General features: G+C 48.2%; 1 protein-coding gene across 1 annotated transcript; it reads left to right on the top strand.

Moving 5' to 3' along the window:
* Nucleotides 1-778: 778 nt before the first annotated feature.
* LOC140204858 (transcription factor AP-4-like) lies at nucleotides 779-22,965 on the top strand. Its single transcript, XM_072271732.1, has 7 exons — nucleotides 779-1,408; nucleotides 9,306-9,471; nucleotides 11,387-11,485; nucleotides 14,539-14,685; nucleotides 17,937-18,065; nucleotides 19,294-19,458; nucleotides 20,389-22,965. The coding sequence occupies exons 1-7, from the start codon at nucleotides 1,311-1,313 to the stop codon at nucleotides 20,677-20,679; spliced, it is 1,095 nt and encodes a 364-aa protein (XP_072127833.1). The 5' UTR covers nucleotides 779-1,310; the 3' UTR covers nucleotides 20,680-22,965.
* The last annotated feature ends 1,121 nt before the right edge of the window (nucleotides 22,966-24,086 follow it).

Raw genomic sequence — 24,086 nt, 5'->3', positions numbered from 1 at the left:
CAGAATGACTCAACAGATTATCTGTCTGCGGGGGGGGGGGGAGAAACTTTTATGACGCTGTGAGTAGCTCTTAACTTCTTCTATTATTGTCCCCTTAACATTTCTTTTTGCATTCCTCTAACTCTTCTCATGCTCATCATGTCAGTCGTTCTATTTACTATGACCGTGAGCATCGTGCCCACAAGGAATTTCATTGCGCCCCGTTCACACGACAACCCTCTGATCTGATCTGCACGCCAGCTGGATTTTCCTCTCTCAGTAAACTCCTAAATGCATTCACCTGCCCGCCTGGTTCATTCTTTGTTCGACCCCTTCTCGGGGTCTCGGCTCGAATCGTTGACAGACACTTTTTTTTGCCTACACGGACGCTGCTCGACCCGCTGAGTTCTTCCAGCCCTCTATTTTCGCTCGGTGAGACTAGTGGTGGGGAGCAAAGGTCTCGCTGGAAACGGAACTCTGCGAGAAACAAAGCTGGTGCCTGGTAGGACTTTCTGGAAAGTTTTAAATGCAGGGTTTTGAACTGGGGGGGGGGGTCCTGGAAAACATTGGAATTGTAAACTTTGATGGGTTGTATTGAGTGCTTATATTTAGAGTGGGAGGGTTTCGGAAAACAAAAAAAAAGGGAAATCCTGCTTTAGACCAGCGCTACTCTCAGCAGCGAAGGCTGCTTCGCTGAGAAAAAGCGCCCGGATTCCGCAATGGCTCCGACAGCCCTTAACGTCAGCAGGCGGCAGGGTTTCTGGTTTCCTGCTGCTCGGCTGCCTCAACCCCCTTTTGTCTCCACAGAGCCGCCGCTGTTGGAAGGGCCGCTTATTTTGGTCGCACGCAGCGGCTTCGACAACACAAGCGCCGCTTTGTCGGGATTCCTAATGCGTTGCCAACCTCAGGAAATGCGAATACTGATTGTAAACAGGAAGGACACAAAAGTTAGGTCACAGTAACCTACTAAATTTCAGAAGGGTTTCGATCTGAATGAACGGGGCTGCAAAAATGTCCTAAAGCTGTTGCATTGGCTGGATGCCAGGACAATGACCCGTCCCCGTGGAGATTATTGCTGTACAGCGCATTCCCTCCGATGCCAACATAATCGCAGAATTGCGTAAGAGCGAGCGGCGGTCTCTAGGACCCGCCGGCTGCCACCGAGGCGAGCCGTGCGGAAGCAGAAAGCGGTGCTGCGGCTCCAGCTGACCACGAGGTCCCAGCTGTTTCCCGCCATTGCTGAACTGTTTTACTATAACTCCAAAACCCCCCGATCTTAAAAAAAAACACACACACGCACACGTCTGCCAACACCAGCTCCGTTTTGAAGAATGGACGAAATCAAAGGATCGATGGCTTATTACGCGGGCCCAAAGACACTGCAAGAATTCCGCAGAGCAGAGAAGGAAGTGATTGGAGGCTTGTGTAGGTGTGTATGTATCCGTGATGTTTGTTTATTTCAGAAATTATGTATCAATGCAGGAGGCTCGGAGGGGACATTTAAACGAGATCCCCACGTGGAAAAGGGGCAGCTGGAAGGAGCGGGGGTTGGGAATTAAAAATTACCCCATCCCAAGCACAGCTGTTTACCCCCGAAAGACACTGGAGAAATCCCAAACCCCTCTGTAAATCGGGACGAACCACCAGGCGGAATCCTTGCATCAATGGGAGGGAGGAGATGCGAAAATGAAGTGTGGACCACGTGGGGATCGCCTAATGCTCCGTTCTGCAATGTCCCGGCCCTTTATTCCCAAAACTTCCGAATCTTTAATAACACCTCGGCTATCCAAAGGGCCCGCGCCTGTCCAGCCCCTTCGGCAGTAATATCTTTAATAGATTATTTCCCTTCTCTTGTCTGTCAGATCATGGCCGCCCCTCCGTGCCGTATTTGTTTTGTATCAGTGGATCCGCCTACCTTTGCAATCTTGTTTTTATTCTAAAGTTACACCCCACCCACTCAGTTTTATGTTGTTTTTTTTAAAAGTCAAATAAACCCCAATTGCTATTTTTCCCCCTATTGTGTTGTGGGAGCAGGCTCCCGCTTGTGTTGTTGTTGCTGTGATAGTGGGAGTTACGTAGACACCAGTGAGTAGGCATTTTTAATCGTGACTGGTGCTGGTCGGGGGCATTTCCCGTCAGTCCGACTATGCCCGGGGGCTGTTAGCGTTTTGTTGGGATCCCGGCTCTGGGCGGAATGCACCGTGGGGTAGTTTATTTAAATAATATAAATGATTTCTGGCTGATCTCCCTCCGTGACTAATCCAAATCCCCTTGCCACTGTTTCGGAATCGCCGCGTACTAAGGTCTTTCAGGCGCGGAGGGAAAGCGGTTCCAGTTCGGACACAGCCATTGCGTAGTACTTAAACCGAGACGCTCAGCTTCTAGATAAACTTCCTCCTCACTTGCTTTTTATATATTGGTCGGGCGTTATAAATCCAGATGAGGACTTTCAATTTTACTAATAAAATTAAATGCTAATTATCTGAACCACAACCAGAATTACCGTTAACATTTTTTTTCGTAAACATGTCTACCAAGTATTTAAAAATATAGATTCTCATACGACTTAAGATTTTAATGTTTTAATATTTCGTTAGTTTTGTGGCGAATTCGTTAATATCGTAAATCACAAGGTCTTTTGCGGTTTTTTTTGGAAAAAAAGACAAGTTTATTAGCTGCTTTTCATCGATGATCAGATTTCCAACAGGCTCAGGAGAACCCATTGAAAAAGTTTTGGGAAGGTTGGAGGATTGTGAATTTTATGAATGGGGCTGAAATTGACGAGGCTGCTGGTGAATCCCATTGGCTGCTGAAGGCAGAGTGTTGGTTGTGATGGGCAGCAGTACAACGCGGGGGGGGGGAGTGGAACTGCGACTGGGGTATAAGGTTCTGTTTACTCTTTACGTAATGTGCGTGTGTCAGGCGAGCAAGTTTCACACCCTTGGACACGTCCGGCCTCTTCCTCTCTCCACCACCGCTGTCGATTGCGCCTCGAGCAGATTGCTGTAAAAACGTCATTTGCCGCCCATAAAATGTCAAAGTCATCTGTACGTGGGGAGAGGCCTTTCGGTCCATTTTGCGTATAGTATTAATAATCGATTTGTTAAACAGTTTTCGTGCAAACGATTTAGTTCAAAGTACTTTACAATAGGATAAAAGTGCAAACATGAAAATAAAATAATGAAAATAAATGCTTGTTAAATTAGCAGGTTTTGAGCTGGCGTTTAAAGGTGTCAATTGAGTTTGCATCCTTTATAGTTCTACGTATTCAGTCCCACAGTTTAGGAGCGTAGTTTTAAAAAAAAAATCTTTTGATTGTTTAAAGTTGAGAGAAGGGCGAAAGAAGACCGGAGAGCTCGAGCAGGTTTGTAAAACGAAAGCTATTTTGTGATCTGGTTCCTTCAGGATGTCGGTTCTTTAAATGTCAGTCAGTTCCCGTGTTCTGCCCCATTCCTCACAGCGCTACAGGTTTTGTTTTAAAGTTCCCTCAGGCCATTCCCTCGTTACCAACAGGTTGCCAAGTCCACAAGTGAAAAATATACAAAGTCACTGGAAATAGTAACCATGATGTCACCGGATTGTAACGAATGGTGGCAGAGCGCTAATTAACCTAAGTTTTTAAAATTGTGTACCCTACCTGGTTACAATGGGACACATTCAGGGTTTCAGGGTGCTCCACTCTCAATGGCTCCTTTCAGCGAGCTGGATGTTACATTGTTACTACTGTACTGATAACACAACTGGATTTCCAAAGCAACTCGTAAATGGCCTTCCCCAACTGGGAGCGTGAAGTTCAGAATCAGAGACCGGTTGAATATCACCCGCATGTGTGGTGTAATTTGTTCACTTTGCAGCAACAGTTATTATAATGTAATAATAGAGAAAAAAGAAAATTGAATTACTGTGTGTGTGTGTGTGTATTAGTTAAATAAGTAGGGATTTTTTTTAAGGAAGTAGTGAGATAGTGTTTAGGGGTTCAATGTTCATTCAGAAATTGGTTGGCAGAGGGGAAGAAGCTGTTCCTGAATCGTTGAGTGTGTGCCTTCAGGCTCCTGTACCTCCTTCCTGATGGTAGCAATGAGAAGAGGGCATGTCCTGGGTGTTGGGGGTCCTTTAATGATGGACGGTGCCATTTTGAGGAACTGCTCCTCGAAGATGTCCTGGATACTATGGTGGCTGGTGCCCATGATGGAGCTGATTAAGTCCAACAACTCTCTGTGGCTTGCAGTAGTTCGCCTCCCTCTCACACACCAGACAGTGATGCAGACAGTTAGAATTCTCTCCACCGTACGTCAGTCCTAAAGTAAATTCATTACCAAAGTACGTATATATCACCATATACAACCCTGAGATTCATTCTTTTGCAGGCATTCACCGCAAAATAAACAAAAATAGAATTTATGAGAAGTTGCACATAAACGAACAGAAGAAGGCAAATAAATTAGTAGACAGATAAAAAAATGAGAACAGGAGGAGTTGTAAAATCCGTGACAGTGAATCCAGAGGTTGTGGAATTAGTTCAGAGTTGGGGTGAGTGAAGTTATCCTCGCTGGCAGCTCAGCAGCAGTAAGTGTTCTTGAGCCTGATGGTGCGGGACCCAGGGCTCCTGTAACCCTCCTGCCCGTTGGTAGTAGTGAACGGAGAATGTGACCCGGCGCCCTCCATGTAGACCTGCTCCGTGGGGAGGCCTTTGCCTGCGACGGGCTGGGCTGCAAGGTGGAAATGGGGTCCAATTATCCCGGGGGGGGGTTACGTGTAAATACATTTATAACGTGGGGAGGGCCTGTGTATCATCAGTGCCTTGTTTTCTACATCCTGTCCACCAGCCCAACGGGTGTGACTGGAAACACGAGGAATTCTGCAGATGCTGGAAATTCAAGCAACACACATCAAAGTTGCTGGTGAACGCAGCAGGCCAGGCAGCGTCTCAACGTCGATTGTACCTCTTCCTAGAGATGCTGCCTGGCCTGCTGCGTTCACCAGCAACTTTGATGGGTGTGACTGTGACTGCTTTCCAGTTCAAAGTGACAATTGCTACAGCTGGGCTGTGAGCAAGTTGAGGGCTGCAGTTACCATCTTTTATTATAAAACCATAAGCTCTCGGAGCAGAAATAGGCCATTTAACCCATCGAGTCTGCTCTGCCATTCCAACATGGCTGATTTATTATGCCTCTCAGTCCCACTCTCCCACCTTCTCTTCATAAGCTTGGCTGCCCTAACTAATCAAGAACCTGTCAACCTCTGCTTTAAATATACTCATTGCCCTGGCCTCCACAGCTGCCCGTGGCAATCTGCTCCACAGATTCACTGCTCTCTGGCTAAAGTAATCCTCCTCATCTCTGCTCTAAATGGGCATCCCTCTATTCTGGGGCTGCGGCCTCTGGTCCTAGACTCTCCCACTGCAGGAAGCATCCCCTCCACATCCACTCAATCCAGACCCTTCAGTATTCGATAGGTTTCAATGAGATTCCCTCCTCGTTCTTCCAAACTCCAGTGAGTACAGGTCCAGAGTCACCGAACGCGCCTCATATAAATAAACTCTTCTCAGGTATCATCCCTGATGAAGGTGGCAGAGTTTGTCATAGAAAGGTCGGTTGTAATCGATACCTTTACCCGGCTGGAAGTTTATTCATCAAGTACACTGGGAAAGCACTAGATCCTCATTTTAACCCTTCCATTCCCCAGAATCATTCTCGTGAACCTTCTCTGGACCCTCTCCAATGCCAGCACAACTTTTCTTAGATAAGGGGCCCAAAACTGCTCACAGAACTCCCAAGTGCGGTCTGACCAATGTTTTATAAAGCCTCAGCATTACATCCTTGCCTTTGTATTCTAGTCCTCTTGAAATGAATGCTAACATTACATTTGTCTTCCTTACCACTGACTGCAAATTAACCTTGAGGAATCTTGCACGAGGACTCGCAAGTCCCTTTGCACCTTTTAGTTTTGAATTTTCTCGCTGTTTAGAAAATAGTCTCCTTTGTTCATTCTACCAAAGTGCATAACCTTACACCTCCCTACACTATATTCAATCTGCCTCTTCTTCGCCATTCTCTCAATCCGTCTAGGTCCTGCTGGAGACTCTCGGCTTCCTCAACACTACCTTCCCCTCCACCTACCTTCGTATCATCTGCAAACTTGGCCACAAAGCCATCGATTCTGTCATCCAAATCATTGACATATAATGTGTAAAGCAGCGGTCCCAACACTGAACAGCACCTGTCACCAGCAGCCAACCAGAAAAGACTCTCTTTATTCCCACTCTTTGCCTCCTGCCAGTCAGCCAACCTCCTATCCATGCTAGTATCTTTCCTGTAATACCCTGAGCTCTTATCTTGTTTAGCAGCCTCGTGTGCGGCACCTTGTCAAAGGCCCTCTGAAAATCCAAGCAAACAACATCCACTATCCTGCCTGTTATTTCCTCAAAGAATTCCATCAGATTTGCCACGCAGGACTTCACCCAAAGAAACCTGTGTGCCTCCAAGTACCCTGAAACATCATCAGTAATGGACTCCGACATCTTCCCAACCACTGAAGTCAGGCTAACTGGCCTATAATTTCCTTTCTTCTGCCTCCCTCCCTTTTTAAAGAGTGGAGTGACAGTTGCAATTTTCCAGTCCTCCAAAACAATTCCAGAATCTAGTGATTCTTGGAGGATCTTTACTAATTTCTCTACAATCCCTTCATCTACCTCTTTCAGAAACTGGGAATGTAGTTCATCTGGTCCTAGTGATTTATCTACCTTCAGACCTTTCAGATACTCAAGCACCTCCTCCTTAGTAATAACAACACTCACCTCTCGAATTTCTTGCATGCTACTGGTGTTTTCCACAGCTAAGACAGATGTTAAACACTTATTAAGGTTGTCCGCCATTGTGCCTGTTCTAGATCTGTGTGGCCAGCTCTGATTGTGCTCGGAGACCATTGAGAGGGGATTTGGGAGGGTGGTGTTTGGACATTGGGGCTTCCAGTTCTGGTCAGCAGTGCACAGCAGGCACTGGCTGACCCGTACCTGTCAATAGCTGCTGGATTGCTCACAGCAACCCCTGCGACCGATATCCTGTTCACTGCTGGAGATTGTAGCCAGCTTTCCAAAGGTTTTGACAGCCTGCAGAATAGATTCTGGCATGCAGCCAGCCCTGGTGGGCGATCTGTCTAATGCTCGTGATGGAATCCAGATGCTGGTTCTTCTGGTGTCAACATGACCATGGAGGACATCTCCACCAGGGCGTCACAGAAAATCAGAGAGAGACGTGCATCGTGTATAACGCTGTTCCATTGGCGTTGCCCGCTGACACCAGTGGCCGTTTGGCCCGATATTTCTGTACTAGCTGCTGTGCACGACCCCCATTATCCAACACTCCCATCAAAGACTTTGTGGCTGAAGATTTGGAGCTACAAACATTTGACGTGATTAACGCGATTTCAGCAGCACAGCAGACATTGGCTTGGCTTTACAGGGCTCCAGCGTAGCTGGAAGAGGAAGGGTTAAATTCTTCCTGTTCCCTACAGTCAATGTTGTGGCTACTTGGCAGGGAAGGCCTAGTTATTGCAGACAACCGTTATAATATTCCCATTGTGTTCAGAGGTCACGTTCAAACCTTACGCATTGCAGATCAAAGCAGCTGTGAATTCGTGGACAATTCGACTCCACACGCCCCACAACAGTCAGGGCACAGAGGAGGAGTCAAACCGGTCCCGGGCAGAAACAATGAGCTCTTCGCAAAGGGCAGAGAAATCAGCTCCAATCAGGCATTGCTGAGTGTTAAACTCGGCTGTTACGCTACAGAAAACCCTCTGAAACGGCAGAGCAGAAATCTAAACCGAGACTGTCAGTGTTAGTGAGATCGTGCCTGGATTTTGGGTTTTAGTTATCAGAACCATAAAAATATTTGTGTGTTGCTCAGTAACTCTTCTTCCCCGTCTACCTCTCCCCCCGTTTCCCTCCCCCCCGTCTCCCTCCGCCATCTCCCTTCCCCCCCCCGTCTCCCTCCCCCCATCTCCCTTCCCCTTCCCCCATCTCTGCCATCCCCATCTCTCTGCCTGTCTTGCACCCGTTTCTTGTCCCCTCACTCCCCCTCTCCCCCCCATCTGTCCCCTTTATTCTAATTCCCCACTGCTCTTCTTGCCATTTCTCTCCTATAGTCCCTGTTTCAATGTTTTGTCTCCTTGAATCAAAGATCCACAGATAAACACCTGGAGTGATTACATCGAACTGGGGGTTCAGTCCCCACAGAGACAATTATATCGAACTGGGGGTTCAGTCCCCACAGTGACAATTATATCGAACTGGGGGTTCATTCCCCACAGTGACAATTACATCGAACTGGGGGTTCAGTCCCCACAGTGACAATTACATTGAACTGGGGGTTCAGTCCCCACAGAGACAATTACATCAAACTGGGGGTTCAGTCCCCACAGTGACAATTACATCGAACTGGGGGTTCAGTCCCCACAGAGACAATTACATCGAACTGGGGGTTCAGTCCCCACAGTGACAATTACATCGAACTGGGGGTTCAGTCCCCACAGTGACAATTACATCGAACTGGGGGTTCAGTCCCCACAGTGACAATTACATCGAACTGGGGCGGGGAGTTTATTCCTGATGTGGTCATTATTCCACTGACCACACAATGCAGCCGGTATTTTTGTAGCGTCAAGGGTTATGACGCAGACGCGATGACGGGACAATTGGTGACAGAAGGACCGAGAGCCTGAAATGCGAAACAGAAAATGCCGGAAACACTCAGCAGGTCAGGCAGCCTCTGTGGAAAGAGAAGTGGCGTTAGCCTATCTGGTTCAAGAACCTTTGTCAGAACTTTGTTGGGCTTGAAACATTATCTCTGTTTTTCTCTCCACAGTTGCTGCCTGACCAGCTGAACGTCTCCAACACGTTTGTTTTTTTTTATTTCGGTATTCCAGCATCTGCAGTGTTGGGATTCTGGGGATAAAGGTCTAGAGTGACGGATTGACATTTTAATCCACAGATGATTGCAGTAACTAAACCCAAAATCCAGGCATGTTCTTACAGACACTGACACTCTTGGTTTAGATTTCCGGTCTGTCATTTCAGATGGTTTTGAGTTTTTGAATACCCGACTTTGACACTCAGTGGCTGTGATTGAAGCTGTTTTCTCTGCCTTTTGCATTGAGCATTGCGCGGACTCTTTAAGCCTGGGACCCGTTTAGCTGCGGCCTGTACCCTGCCCGGCACGGGGGGCCAGCCAGCGTCTGTGATCGGGAGAGTGGTTTGGAAGGGGAAGTGGGGTCGGTTCCTTCTGCGCCTCGTTCCCCTGTCACGCTGGGTCCTCTTGCCCTTCCAGCCTCTCGAACATCCCGCTGACGCCAGAGAGCCAGCGGGACCACGACCGGCGCATCCGCAGGGAGATCGCCAACAGCAACGAGCGGCGGCGCATGCAGAGCATCAACGCCGGCTTCCAGTCCCTGAAGGTGTTGCTGCCCCACACGGACGGCGAGAAGCTCAGCAAGGTCAGTGTCAGCCCGCCGTTTCCTTCCTCCCATTGATTGCTGCGTCCGTCAGCTGACCAGCAAGGGCCTTTCCTGTTTCCAGCTGCACCGCCTTCCTTCTGACTCTGAATCGCTTTTGCAGGACCCATTCCAAGCGGGTGGCTATTGTTTTCCCCCACCCCACCCTTCATTCCCTTCCCGTGCCCTCTCCTGCTCCCGGTGTCCTGATCTGTGGCCTGGTAACTACCTGCCCCGAGCTGGGAGAGTAGGAATGTCCCAGGTCTGGTCTCCAACCTTGACCCTGTCACCGGGGTGGCCTTTGGGGACTCACGGACCCCTCTCCTGGAGCCGATGTGGTGGGAGGTTAGGTTTCCCTTCTCTCTGGCGCCCAGTGTGACAATGAGGAGAGGGTATAGCACCTTGTTCCCATGGTTGATTCACTGCACACACAAAGGTCCTCAGGAGCTGCGTACCACAACCAGACTTCCCTCCATTGTTGACTCTTTGGTCCTTTTCTCACCCGTCCTCCATAGGAAAAGAATGGGGTAACGACCGTCATTCCTTGTCCTGTGGCGGAGTTGGCAGGCAGTGTTTGCCAATGTGGTCATGGAATCAAATGGTCCAAACAGACTCTTCGGCCCATTTGGTTCATGCCGACCAAGATGCTTATCCAGTCGAGACCCACTTGCCCATATCTGGTTTAAAACTTCTTAAACTTCTCTGACTGCCTTTTAAAAATTGTTCGTACGCCTGCCTCAAACACTTCCTCTGAAGCTCATTCCACATATAGGTCACTATCCGTGAAGAAAAAATATTTGCCCCTCTCTCCCCTCTCACCTTAAACTTCTGCCTCTGGTTCTTGATTCTCCAACCCCAGGAGAAAAATTGTGCACATTCATCCTATCTATACCCCCTCGAAGTTTCATGCACCTTGTTTTGGCCTTTTCTTCTGATAGTGGAGCCCTTTATTTTCTTTGGTCCTGTGTTGACAGCAAGGGACCCTGCTGGGACCCTGGGATCCATCATTACCTTTCTGCTGGGACCCTGGGATCCATCATTACCTTTTTGCTGGGACCCTGGGATCCATCATTACCTTTCTGCTGGGACGCTGGGACCCTGGGATCCATCATTACCTTTTTGCTGGGACCCTGGGATCCATCATTACCTTTCTGCTGGGACGCTGGGACCCTGGGATCCGTCATTACCTTTCTGCTGGGACCCTGGGTTCCATCATCACATAAGAACATGAGAAATAGGAGCAGGATTCGGCCATCTGGCCCGTCCAGCCTGCTCCCCCATTCAATAAGATCATGGCTGATCTGACCATGGATTCGTCTCCACCTACCTGCCTTTTCCCCGTAACCCTTAATTCCCCCCACTATGCAAAAATCTACCCAGCCTTGTCTTAAATATATTTACTGAGCTAGCCTCCACTGCTTCATTGGGCGGAGAATTCCACAGATTCAGCACCCTCTGGGAAAAGCAAATTCCTCCTCATCTCCGTCCTAAATCTACCCCCCCGAATATTGAGGCTATGTCACCTCTCTGGAGGAGCCCTGGGATCCATCATCACCTCTCTGAATGTCTTATCTGCTCACGAGCCCTCAAAACCCAACCTGGCGTTGGTCCCACCTCTCCCCTCAGTGTCAAAATGAACTTCTCCAAAGTGAACTCACAGGAAAAACTTCATTCAGGTCAGGAGGGCACATTATTGGCAACAATGGTGAATATAAAACTAAACCTGTCAGCTCCTTACGCCCGTTTACCCAGTAAACTAAAACAAATCGGATTGATTTCTGAGACAGGCTGCACTTGACGTCGACTTTCGACAGAGATTCTAAAGCATCAGCCCTCTCGGCTCAGAGCTATGTAACGTTGCAGGGAGGGGGTATGTTTGACAGCAAAGTGATTGTCTCGTCTCGCTCTCTGCTGGCAGGCTGCCATCCTACAACAAACGGCAGAGTACATCTTTACCCTGGAGGAGGAGAAAACCCGGCTGCTGCAGCAGAACGCACACCTGAAGCGTCTGGTACAGGTGAGCGGGCATGGAAACTGGAGCCTCGTTGACCGGGAAGGCACGTCCTATTGTTTGTACTGATTTAATTAGCATCCCTACGAGTTATCACCAATTAATCCAATTCATTTATTACCTGGAGGTACCAGGCCATGCTGTCCAATTACACCCATGTGACCAATTAACCAGGATGTTTCCTATTGTGGGGGGGAGTCTAGGACCAGAGGGCACAGCCTCAGAATAGGGGGACGTCCTTTTGAACAGAAATGAGGAATTTCTTCAGCAGAGAGTGGTGAATTGAGGAATTCATTGCCACAGACAGCTGTGGGGGCCGAACCACTGGGTATATTTAAAGCAGAGGTTGATAGGTTCTTAATTTGTCAAGTAACTTGGAAAATGTGACAATAGACAATAGGTGCAGGAATAGGCCATTCGGCCCTTCGAGCCAGCACACCGTTCACTGTGATCATGGCTGATCATCCACAATCAGTATCCAGTTCCTGCCTTATCCCCTTAACCTTTGATTCCACTATCTTTAAGAGCTCTATCCATCTCTTTCTTGAAAGCATCCAGAGACTTGGCCTCCACTGCCTTCTGGGGCAGAGCATTCCATATATCCACCACTCTCTAGGTGAAAAAGTTTTCCCTCAACTCCGTTCTAAATGGCCTACCCCTTATTCTTAAACTGTGGCCTCTGGTTCAGGACTCACCCATCAGCGTGAACATGCTTTCTGCCTCCAACGTGTCCAACCCCTTAATAATCTTATTAATGTGTAGCTGGGGTGGTTGATGGTTGCGTTGAGCTGTTCTCTGCTCGTGGCAAAGATCGGAGACCATCTCAGCCCAACTGGGCTCTTAATTAGTCCGGGTGTCAAAGGTTACAGGGAGAAGGCAGGGAATGAGGTTGAGAAGGAAAAGGAATCAGCCATGACGGAATGGTGGGGCAGACTCAGTGGATCAAATGGCCTAATTCTGCTTCTATGTCTTTGGACTGTGGGAGAAAACCGGAGCACCCGGGGGAAACCCATGCGGTCACGGGGAGAACGTACAGACTCCTTCCAGACAGCGGTGAGAATGGAACTTGGGTTGCTCGTGCTGGGACGGCGACACATTAACCGCTGAGCTACAGTGATACCCCTACCCCCACCACACCCACAAACAGGGTGTCGTTGTGTTCCCATAGCAGAGGGCTGGTGCCACGTTCAATCTCCAGCGAGGCAGCTCCAACCCCTGGGAAGCTGGAAGTCAAACTCCCAGGAGCCCACGGATAACAGCCGGAGTCTTGACCTCCGACGAGGGCAACTGGAACATTGGTTTATTATTGTCAAGTGAATGAGACACAGTGAAAAGACTTTGGTGCATTCTATCATGGAGCATTACAGCACTGTGCAGGCCCTTTGGCCTGTGACGTTGTGCAGACCTTTTAACTCCAAGCCCAATCTAACCCGACCCTCCTACATAGCCCTCCATTTATCTGTCCATACAGATCCTTTCGTGCCTTCGTAGATCAGGGTAGAAACGGCAAATCAAAACAACGCAGCACGTAGCTGCAGTGCAATCAAATGAAGTGCAAGGGCTCGAGAGATGAGTTCATCTTTATCGTAGACGAGGTTGTGTTATTTATTTATTTATTGGGGTACAGCTTGGAATAGGCCCCTGGCCACCCGGCAATCCCCTCAATTGAACCCCAGCCTAATCATGGGACAACTTACAGTGACCAATTCCCCTGCCAACTGGTACATCTTTTGACTGTGGGAGGAAACCGGAGCACCCGGGGGAAACCCACGCAGTTCCGGGGATAACGTACAAACTCCTTATAGGCAGCAGCAGGAATAGAAACTCAAACCTCCGCTGCCTTGTGGCTGTACCCACTCACGGAGAAGGCCGCAGGAGTAAACGCAGAGGGAAAAATCCGGAGCTGGAGTCCCTGAGGCAGTCCTACGTTGAGTTCAATGTAGACTGGCAACTCCTGCGACGCCACTGGTACCAAACTGTATCGGTCTCTGCCGTTCCTTTGGGTTCATCAGCTGCATGGAGAGGGGGAGCCTGCTACTTGAAATCGAAATATCTTTATTGTCATTGCATAGTACGATTTGTCATGCACCAATGCGGCGAAAATGAGTTTGCAACTCTGGTACTCAATGCTATAAAACAACAAATAAAATAAATAAACAATAAATAAAATCAAGTAACCAGCCAGTACAAGCGATGTCCAGCAGTACAAAAGCGAAACTCAGATGCATGACAGTCATAAAACCAGTATTAAAGTAGCAATATAACAAATTTATGGATGATGCCTGATCGATTGGTTCAGAGCAATTATAGCTCTGGGGAAAAGGCTAGTTTTCAGTCTGGAATTGCGGGCATAGAAAATCTTATAACGTCTGCCAGATGAAAGAAGTTCAAACAGATGATTTCATGGGTGTGTATTGTCCTTACGGATGCTTGTAGCTTTCCTTAGGCAGTGAGAGCTGTAGGTGTCCTCCAGGGCTGGGAGCTGTGTCCCGCTGATCTTCTGTGTGCTAGAGACGACCCGCTGAAGTGCTTTCCTATCAGCTGCTGTACAACTGAGATACTTGGGCAACAGCTCACTCTCTGTGTCGTACTGCCCAGGCTTGTGTGTGTAGACAGTTAGGACGCGACATCCATGTTCGGCCCTGACCGACGGAGGCTTCAGAGAAGTGTAACACTGTTACAGTAACAGCGATTCAGGTTCAATTCCACGTCTGTCTGTAAGGAGTTCGTACGTTCTCCCCGTGACCGTCTGGGTTTCCTCCGGGTGCTCCGGTTTCCTCCCACAGTCTAAAGGGTTAAAGGTTAATTGGTCAGCTGGGTGTGGTTAGGCTGTTGAGCCAGAAAGGCTTGTTACTGTGGTGTATCTGAATAAAAATGAACAAGTCACCAGCTGGGCTGTTGTGTGCTTGACCTCTGTCACTGAGTAAGCGTTTGGGATTTCCACGGGAAACTCCCTTCCAAAGCCCTGGCGTCGGGTCGCTGGCGCTCAGCGGGGAATGAAGCAGTGCCCTCGGTACCAGGCTGGAGTAAGCGAGCGCTTTTCCCCCTCTCCTCCCCAGGAGTACTCGGGCTCCTCTCCGAAGCGGAAACGGGGCGACGAATCTGACGAGGGGATCGGTTCTCCGGATTCGGCGGATGACGAGCTGGCTGAACTCCGGCAGCACCTGGAGAAGGAGAGATTGGTGCGGCTCAGCTTGGAGGAGAAGGTCTGAATTATGTTCACGGGATGGGGGGGGGGATGAAATCTGTTGTCCTTGGTGTGTTCGTGGGGGGTGGGTCTGCTGTCTGGGGCATATTCATGGGGCGGGGGGGGGATCTGTCCACAACGCATTCACTGGTGGGGATTTGTTTATGGGGTGGTGGGGTGGGTTGGATCCATTGTCAGTGATGTGCTCAGAGGTGAGGTAGGTGGTTTGGAAAGAAAGGATGGCTCCGTGGGGGGAGTGGAATACAGATGAAATCATTGAGTTACAGAGCAATGGAAAAAGCCTTTCAACGCGATTTGTGCATGCTCACCCGGATGTCTACAAGCCAATCCCCTTTCCCCTGTATTTGGGCCAATTAACTCCAAACCTTTCCAGTCCATCCATCTGTGTTCTACCTGCATTGTACTTTGTGCCGTAAGTTTATTTTGGGTGGTTATTCACGTGGGTGGGAGCACGGTAAGCAAAGAGTTTTAGTGATGTAGTTATGATTTTGTCTTTCGGTCAGTTTGAGCTGGGGAGTGAACCGGGATGATGCCTGTTTCGTTGACTGCTTAACTTTGCTTGAAACTGCTTAATAACACTTCAACTTCATTTAAGTAGCTTAGTTAGGTTGAAGAAAGCTCAGATAAGTTTAATACGCTAAAACTGTTTGTTTTATCGCTAGTTTTAGTTTCATTAGTTTTTAAATCACTTCAAGATTGCTTGTTTTGCTAGTTTCTTAATAAAGGATCAAATTTATTCTTTGACTTTGAATTTTATTAATTGGATTGGACGGGCGGTGTGTCAGACAGGGTTAAACCCTCTCCCGTGTTTAGTCTCCAAGCAGTGTTCTGTTTGAGTAGCTGCTGCACCTTGAAACTGTCGAGATGTCTTAAAAAACATTGTAACTGTACCACCTGTACACTTGCCCTGGCAGATTGTTCCATTACTCACCGTCTCCTTGTGAGAAAGCTTCCCCTGGGGGGACTTGTAAATCCGTGTGCTCTAGCTTTAGTCTCCCCTACCCAGGGAAAACTCTGATCTCAAACCTCCGCTGCCTTGCGGCTGTACCCACTCATGGGGAAGGCTTCGGGAGTAAACCCTGAGGGAAAAATCTGGAGCTGGAGTCCCTACGTTGAGTTCAACGCCGTCTGGCAACTCCTGCGACACCGCTGGTGCCGAACTGTACCGGTCTCTGCCGTTCCTTTGGATTCTCCGAACTGTACCGGTCTCTGCCGTTCCTTTGGATTCTCCGAACTGTACCGGTCTCTGCCGTTCCTTTGGGTTCTCCGAACTGTACCGGTCTCTGCCGTTCCTTTGGGTTCTCCGAACTGTACCGGTCTCTGCCGTTCCTTTGGGTTCTCCGAACTGTACCGGTCTCTGCCGTTCGGTCTCTGCCGTTCCTTTGGGTTCTCCGAACTGTACCGGTCTCTGCCGTTCCTTTGGGTTCTCCGAACTGTACCGGTCTCTGCCGTTCCTTTGGGTTCATCAGATGTGTGGAGAGGAAGAGCTTGCTACATGGGCAACAGCTTGCTCTCCATATCGTACTGTCCAGGCTTGCGTATCTAGAGCAGCGGTCCCCAACCACCGGGCCGCAAGGAAACGATATGATTTGGCGATAGGAGTCAGCTGCACCTTTCCTCATTCCCTGTCACGCCCACTGTCGAGCCATTACGCACACGAGGTCATTATCCATTTCAGCGCGGGAGAAGATCAACTCCTCGAGCTTGCAAATGACGGGGGGTTGAAAAGTATGTTTGACATAACATCTCTGCCGGCATTATGGATCAAAGTCAAGGCTAAATATCCTGAGATAGCCACGAAAGCACTGAAAACGGTGTTTCCATTTCCAACATATCTCTGCAATGAATGCAACAAAAACTAAATTGCGGAATAGACTGGACATTAGGAACCCCCTTCGAGTATTGCTGTCTCCCATCACCCCTCGATAGGACCGTGTTGTTGCAGGAAAACAAGCCCAGGGCTCCCACTGATTCAGCGATATTGGTGTGTTGCAATGATTTTATATGTTCATACAGGGAAAATATGTGCTGCGTGGTTAATATCCAAACGATACTTAAAATGTTATGATGCTATTGACTTATATAACTATATAACAATTACAGCATGGAAACAGGCCCTCTCTGCCCTTCTGGTCTGTGCTGAACGCTACTCTCACCTAGTCCCACCGACCTGCACTCAGCCCATAACCCTCCATTCCTTTCCTGTCCAGAAACCTATCCAATTTTTCTTTAAATGATAATATCGAACCTGCCTCTACCACTTCTACTGGAAGTTCGTTCAACGTTTACTTCAAGCTCCCCTGATAATTGACTTATCACTATATTCATGCGAGGAAAATATGCGCTGTGTGTTTAATATTAAATTCGTTAGATAAACCCTTTTAGAAACGAAATTGAGTGTATTAGCTAATTATCATCTATATTCCGGTCGTGATTAACAGCCCCCCCCCGAACAGAATCGCCAAAAACGATTTGTAGAAAAAAACGTATACGCGTGCGCACTGGTGCACGTGCAAGGCTTCATGGTCATTGTAGTCTTTCTCGGGGAAACCCAGCGTATTTGACTGCTACTCTTGTCCGTTGACAACCCTTACCCCCCCCCCCCCCCAGTCGGCCAGTCCGCAAGAATATTGACAATATGAAACCAGTCCGTAGTGCGATAAAGGTTGGGGACCCTTGATCTAGACTGCTAGGACACAATATCCATGGTCAACTTTGACCGACAGAGACCCTCACCTCACCCAGGGAAAAAAAAGTGTGACAATCCACCCCTTATGATTTTATATACCTCTACAAGGTCACCCCCTCGCCTCCTCACTTCAGGGAAAAAAGTCCGGCCTCTCCTTATAATTCAAGCCCTGCAGTCCCAGGAACATGTTGGTGCAAAAAAAATGCGCATTCCAGGTTAGTGACCTTCGTCCTACAGCTGGGTGATCAGAACCGAGCACAATACTCCCGAGTGTTGGGTGGCAGGGTGGAGATGAGCCTCTACCAAAAGGGGTGTAAGGTGCTCCTTCCCTCCACTGGCCTACTCCTCGCAGACAGCAGGGGGAAATGAACCCCAATCGTTGGGTGGTGCACCAAGCGTGCTGCCCTGACGGGGGAACTGGCAGTCAGAAACTCCGTGCCCGACCGACCTGTCTCCCGAGTCGTGGGGGGGTGGGGGGATGCCGGCAGGGTTCTGGGGCGGGGCTCGGCGGAAGGAGCTGGTACAAGCACAGAGGAACGACCTGCTGTCTCTTCCGGTAGGTGAAATCGCTGGAGTCACAGCTGCAGCCCAGCAGGCTGAAGGAGGTGCTGCAGCAGGAGCACGAGACGGTGCTGGAGCGACACAGGCAGATGGTAGAGGAGCAGCAGAAAGCCATTGGCACTGCGCAGGTAAGGTCCCAGCTGAGGCGGCTGCTTTACGTTTGACTGAGGCAGGTTCCTAACCCTTTTTATGCCATGGGCCCCAGGTTGGCAGCCCCTGGATTTTGTCCTGGATGGAAGTGGGGATGGGCGTTATCTCTGATCTTCCCGTTCCCTGCTCACTTTATTGCCATTCAAATGTCTCTGCTCTATTTCTGAGTGGGGGAGGTGTTGGCGGTGTCTCTTTACAGAATGGTGGCGAGGTGGAGACAAGTTTCTACCAAAGGAGGTGTAAGGCGCTCCTTCCCTCTGCTAGCCTGCAGGTTACCCTTGGGCAAGGTGTAGCACCTGCTCAGCCCCCCGATCAGGGTCATGTTAAGCCATGGGAGCTGGTGTGGATGGTTGTATGAGTAGCTGGTGCATATCACAGGTCCTGGTATGCAACCACTTTGACGCTAGAGGCAATCTCCGAAGAGTATTGACGATGGCTGCGGTCACCCATCTTGTAAAGATACTGCCCCAAAGAAGGCAGTGGCAAACCACTTATACAGAAAAATTTGCTAAGAACAACCATGGCCAAAGACTATGGTTGCCCACGTCATACGACATGACACGTAATAATGATGATGGCTGTATGTTGAATGAGGGCGGGTGATTGTGTAAGGGCGAGAGCGTGAGCAGGAGGGTGTGCAAGAATACGAGAGGGCAGATACACGTGTGTGCCCCACGCCATCTCCCCAGTCAGGCGGCGTGTGGTAAAGCTGCTCCAACATTTCCATCAGGTGGCTGAAGGCAGCGTTGTCCCAGTCTGTAGAGCTGTGGGTGTTAAAGGCAGCGTTGTCCCAGTCTGTAGACCTGTGGGTGTTATGATGGGGAGAAAGTCTGCAAGATATGGGGCTGTCTGCTGAGGTTTTCTCTCTATCTTCCTGCCTTTCTCTTACCCACTGGACATATCTGCCCACCAGGCACAGGATTCCCACCCAATGTGTTTAGAGGCTGTTCCAGCCACTACTCACAGGGCACAGTTCTCTCTCTCTCCTTGCACTGCCCATCTCCTCAACCTGACTCTGTCTCTGCCTATCTTTTCCCATCCCTTGCACCTCGCCTGTATCTCGCTCTCTCTGCAGTGCTCCTATCCCACTCTGATGTCAACCATTCTGTCTAAAAACAAAGCTTGCTCCATTTGCCGCCCAGCTGAACGTGCTTTTCCTAGCCGGTGACGTTCCCGGAAACATCATTTGTTTTGTTCCCCATTTAGCTGCCCGCCACGCACAGTCCGCCGGCCCCAACTCACCACCCGACAGTCATAGTGCCGGCTCCTCTCCCTCCGAGTGTGCTACAGGTCAACGTCGTTACCATGGCGCCCAGCTCTGTCATCAGCTCTGTGTCCACGTCGAAACAGAACCTGGACACCATTGTACAGGTACAGTGGGGGTTCGACAGGGGCATGGGTCAGCGTGATAAGGTGGTGGGGAGGGTCAGTGGAGGAGGTCATAATGTTACCAACAAGGAGATCAGAGGTGACGGAGTGGGGGTGAAAGTTAGAGGTTCATCCTCGTACGTGTCACTCACAGAGGTCAGGGATTGCTATCGTACAGCTCAGGTGGGGTCACTGTCAAGTGTGTGCAAAGGTTGGAGGTCACTGTCACCCAGGTCGGCGGGGGGAGGTCACCATCATGCACAAAGGTCAGAGGTTTCTAATTGCGCAGGTTAGGATCTGGGGCTGTTGCTCCTGCAAGGGTCACGGAGCTACACCACAGACCACTGTCACATTGCGGGGATCTTGGTGCAGAAGGTGAGCAATTCATTTCAGGACAGAAGTTAGTCAGCAAGATGCAAAGTTTGACAACTCTCTGTGTTGGTGTCAGATCAGGAGAAAAGGTTAGGTGCAATCTGATGAGAGGCCAGGGACTGTTTATGTGGATAATGTAATACTGATTTTTTAAAAAAAATCCAATCATCCATTATCAGATCATTAACAAATCATCATGGTCTGGCATCTAGTTCACTCTTTGGTTCAGAGTGAGCTGGTTCCAGTGTGGGGTCAGGGATGGGTGAGGGACTGGAACCAAGGTCCGGTGTGCAGGGTGTTATTCTACCATGGCCTAATGTGTGACATAAACTGTGGATCAGATCTCATAGGAGTAGCATCCAGTAGTCTGGAAAATCCAGCACTACTTAAGATTCTTGGAGTCTTAATACACTTAGGTGGTCCTTTAGTTTGTCATTAACCAGCTTGTTAAAGCAGAAAATAATTTAAAATAAAAAATAACGGAACACGTATTATGAATGGGAGGAGTTAGATGAAAATTGGTTATTATCTGGTCACTTAAACACTCCTTTTACTCTAAAGGCCATTCAGCATATCGAAGCCTCAGAGCAAGGTATCAAGGAGGAACTGGTGGGAGTGGAGAAGCAGACCGTACCGTTCCTGAACTTCGATGGGATGCAGGAGAGCCTTAAGGACGACAGGCAATGGCACGAGCTGGTGACGGCCTCGCCGCTGATAATCAAGAGCTCCTTTGGTGACGTTGAGACTGAAAGCCAGGATGCTGCTCAGAGAGAAATGCTGGCGGCATTGAGAAGGCCCAAGGTGGACGTGGAGCCAATCCCCCCTGTCCTACTGCCAGGCACTAGCGTCTAAACAAGACTGCAGGGCTGTATCGATGTGCACTGAGGGAGTGGAGGACTTTGGGGGTCAATCCAAAAAGTTTGAGATTAAGGGACCTTTTGAATGGCGTTTGTCCCAAACTAGTCCCCTCTTCTCCTTCCAGACCAAGAGCAATCTCGAAGGTACTGTGGTCACAGCCTTTGTATGAAATAGAGCAGGTTGATTACTGTTAACCTGTTCAGGTATGATGTAGTTTCCTATGAAACCCCTCATTGCCTAATTGTGAGTTACCATTTCAATAGCCCAGATTTTGTAACTTTTAACACACAATACCAAAGCAATCTGAATGTACCACATACGTCAAAATCTTCAATGTAAGAGCAAGTATACCTGACAGTGACTTGCTGCACAAAATGTTGATAAGAACAGCTTAAGGATGGCAGTAACACACACAAAATGCTGGAGGAACTCAGCAGGCCAGGCAGCATCTATGGAAAAGAATAAACAGTCGACGTTTTGGTCCGAGACCCTTCAATAGGACTGGAGAAAAAAGATGAGTCAGTGTAAGAGGGTGAGGGAGAATGTCAGTGTTTGTTTCGATTTCCTGTTGATAAGACAGTATTTTTCTGTTTGTCCTCTTCTGGCAGGAAGTACCTCCCTGCAGTACATTTAGTGCCAGCTGTTCCCAGTCTGAGCAGCTGGTTGTTGCAGGGCTGGCCTTGGTCACAAAGTGAGCTGCTGTCTTTGTCCGATGTTCTAACAACTGTTACTTAATGGTATTTAGGCAGAGTAACGATTGTTAATGGTTAAAAGTGGACACTCACAGCAACTCAAAACTGAAATGCCTCCCTTGTGATTATTGTGACTTGGCAGCACACCACTGGGTCTTACTGAAGTCTGTTTCTGGGATTACCAGTGCCTCCACGTAGTCCTCAGATGGTGTTTCTAATTCAAGATCATAGCTCCTTGAAAGTGGCTACACAGGTTGATACGGTAGTTAAGAAGGCTTGCTCTTATTTGTCAAAGCAATGAGTTCAAAAGTTCCAAGAGGTTATGTTACAACTTTATAAAAGTGGTTAGGCCACATCTGCAGTATTGCGCACAGTTGTGGTTGCCTCACTAGAAGAAGGAGATTGAGGCTTTGGAGAGGGTGCAGAAGAGGTTTACCAGGATGCTACCGAGTTTAGAGGGCATGTGCTATCTTGAGAAGCTGAATAAGGTTGGGTTGTTTTCTCTGGAGCGGTGGAGACTGAGGGGAGAGCTGATAGGAGTTTATACGGTTATGAGAGGCATAGACTGGACAGAGAGTATCTATTTCCCAGCGTAGAAATGTCTAATACCAGAGGGCACACATTAAAGTGAGAGGGGTTAGGTTCAAAGGGGATGTGAGGGGCAAGTTTTTTTTACTCAAGAGTGGTGGATGGCTGGAATGTGCTGTCTGGTAGGGTGGTGGAGGAAAATACATTAGAGGCTGTTAAGGGATGTTTAGATAGGTACATAGACATGAGGAAGATGGAGGGATGGTGTAGGCAGGAGGGTGTTTTAGCTGTTTGGCACAACATTATGGACTGGAGGGTCTGTTCCATGTTCTAATGGATGAGTGAATCTGTGGATACTTACATAATCAATATTTCCAGCCCATTGACTTTCAACTAAACATGATGGTCTTAGCAAAAATCTGGTGCTTTTCCAGTGGAAATGACTATGTACGTACCTTCAAGGATGCTCTGCGACTGGATTGAAAAGTGAGTCAGAGGGAGATTAAGCTGGTAACTAGTGAAAAAAAGATTGCAGACTGTCAACTAAGATTCGACAGACCCTGTTTTCATGTAGGCTATGTCTTTTCAAGCTAATTCTTAGGATGACTAACTGCTGCATGGTGCAAAGGCTACATGGTGCAGTCACTACAGGGTGCGACATGAAGTTCTACGTGGGTGATGCCTTTTTTTACGTATACACTTTTTAAAATGTTTGAGATGACTTTAAAAGAATCTTAGGATGCTGTTTTTTTTTGGCATTGTGGAACTATAGAATGAAATTATCCTTTTATTCTGGGAAAGATGACTGAAACCTAGTCCCAACAGTGCTGCACCTTTCTGTGCACTATTAGAGTGGGTGAGGGGTTGTGGGGAGAGTTGTATAAAATCTGTTTAGGGCACTTAAATACGTTTTTAAAGGTTGTTTATTTTCCTAAGTGTTTCGCACTTCAAACTGCAGTATAACTTTTGGACCATCTGTGCTTAAATGCTTTGTGCATAAGATTGTATGCCTTTTTTTATGAAATCTAATCAGCTGTAAACTAGTTTGTGTATTTTTAAAGAGTGGTAATTTATCTTGAATAATATTACATGGAACGCAATCACCTCTGATCTTTATGCGCCAGAGGGGCTCCAATGAATTGTAGAAACCATAGACACCATAGAAAAACTACAGCACAGAAACAGGCCTTTTGGCCCTTCTTGGCTGTGCCGAACCATTTTCTGCCTAGTCCCACTGACCTGCACACGGACCATATCCCTGTTCTGACCAGAAAACTTTTTGTTGATCTTCAAAGCAGCAAAGGAGCTCTTCAGGAGGTCTGTAGGAGAAAAGGCCACAGCTGGAAGTTTTCTACTCCAACAAATGCACAGTACCTGCTAGATGGGCCAAAGGGCATGTTTCCATGCTGTAATATTCTCTAACTCTTTGCCTATGGGCACACTTAGAGTGCTGTTGGGCTGGGGTGTGTTACCACCCTACAGTTACCCTTAGAAAACAGTCCCGGTTCACCTGGAATATGACCACTGTTTTATATCAGCCTGCGACTTCCAGGTGGGCAAAGTTCAGTGTCTTGTGAAAATGTCAAACTGAATGCTATAGTAGAATTCACCTGTTCCTTTCCTTTGGCCAGTTACTTGCGGATTTGGTGCTCATTGTCAAGCAGCCAGATGAGTCACTTTAAGGCAGGGATAAGTAACCAACAACTTGTGACATTATTTTCACACCCTGCCTTTTTTTTGCTGGTGAGGAAGTCTTGTGCTTTGTCTCAACATCACGTTCAGCTGCAGTGGATATTAGCTGTGGCCAGCTTGTACAGTTGGATACTAAGACTGAAAATGAGAACTTAGAAAGGGTTAGTAAAGGCTATTTAGAACCACCCAGGTCTAACTCACAAATCATTTTGATGAGGCCCAATAGTTTGACTTCTCTGTATAGGTTGGTCTGGTAATTTTATTATGTTTTTTGCATTTTAAAGAAACTTTACATTTGAAATTAGCAAAGAGCCTGGAACTGTTTGGCCACCAAGAGGCTGAGTGGGCATGATGGACTAACCTGTTGCCGTAACTTCATTCCCTCCTGAACCAGCTGGCGACAGAGACCAGCCGTGATCAAGAACATGCTATATTCTGGGAATTTGAAATGAAGACAGAAAAGATTGGAAACATTCACTAGCATTTGCA

This window comes from Mobula birostris, chromosome 11 (assembly GCF_030028105.1).
Source record: "Mobula birostris isolate sMobBir1 chromosome 11, sMobBir1.hap1, whole genome shotgun sequence".
In the NCBI taxonomy this organism is placed as follows: domain Eukaryota; kingdom Metazoa; phylum Chordata; class Chondrichthyes; order Myliobatiformes; family Myliobatidae; genus Mobula; species Mobula birostris.
Note: the sequence above shows the minus strand (reverse complement) of the source record. Positions and strands in the feature narration are given on the sequence as shown.

Excerpts from the sequence above, each read along its gene's own strand:
- LOC140204858 (XM_072271732.1), top strand. The coding sequence starts at position 1,311 with ATGGACGAAATCAAAGGATCGATGGCTTATTACGCGGGCCCAAAGACA. Across the intron at positions 9,472-11,386 it reads ACGGCGAGAAGCTCAGCAAG|GCTGCCATCCTACAACAAAC; the intron begins GTCAGTGTCAGC and ends CTCTGCTGGCAG. Across the intron at positions 18,066-19,293 it reads AAGCCATTGGCACTGCGCAG|CTGCCCGCCACGCACAGTCC; the intron begins GTAAGGTCCCAG and ends TTCCCCATTTAG.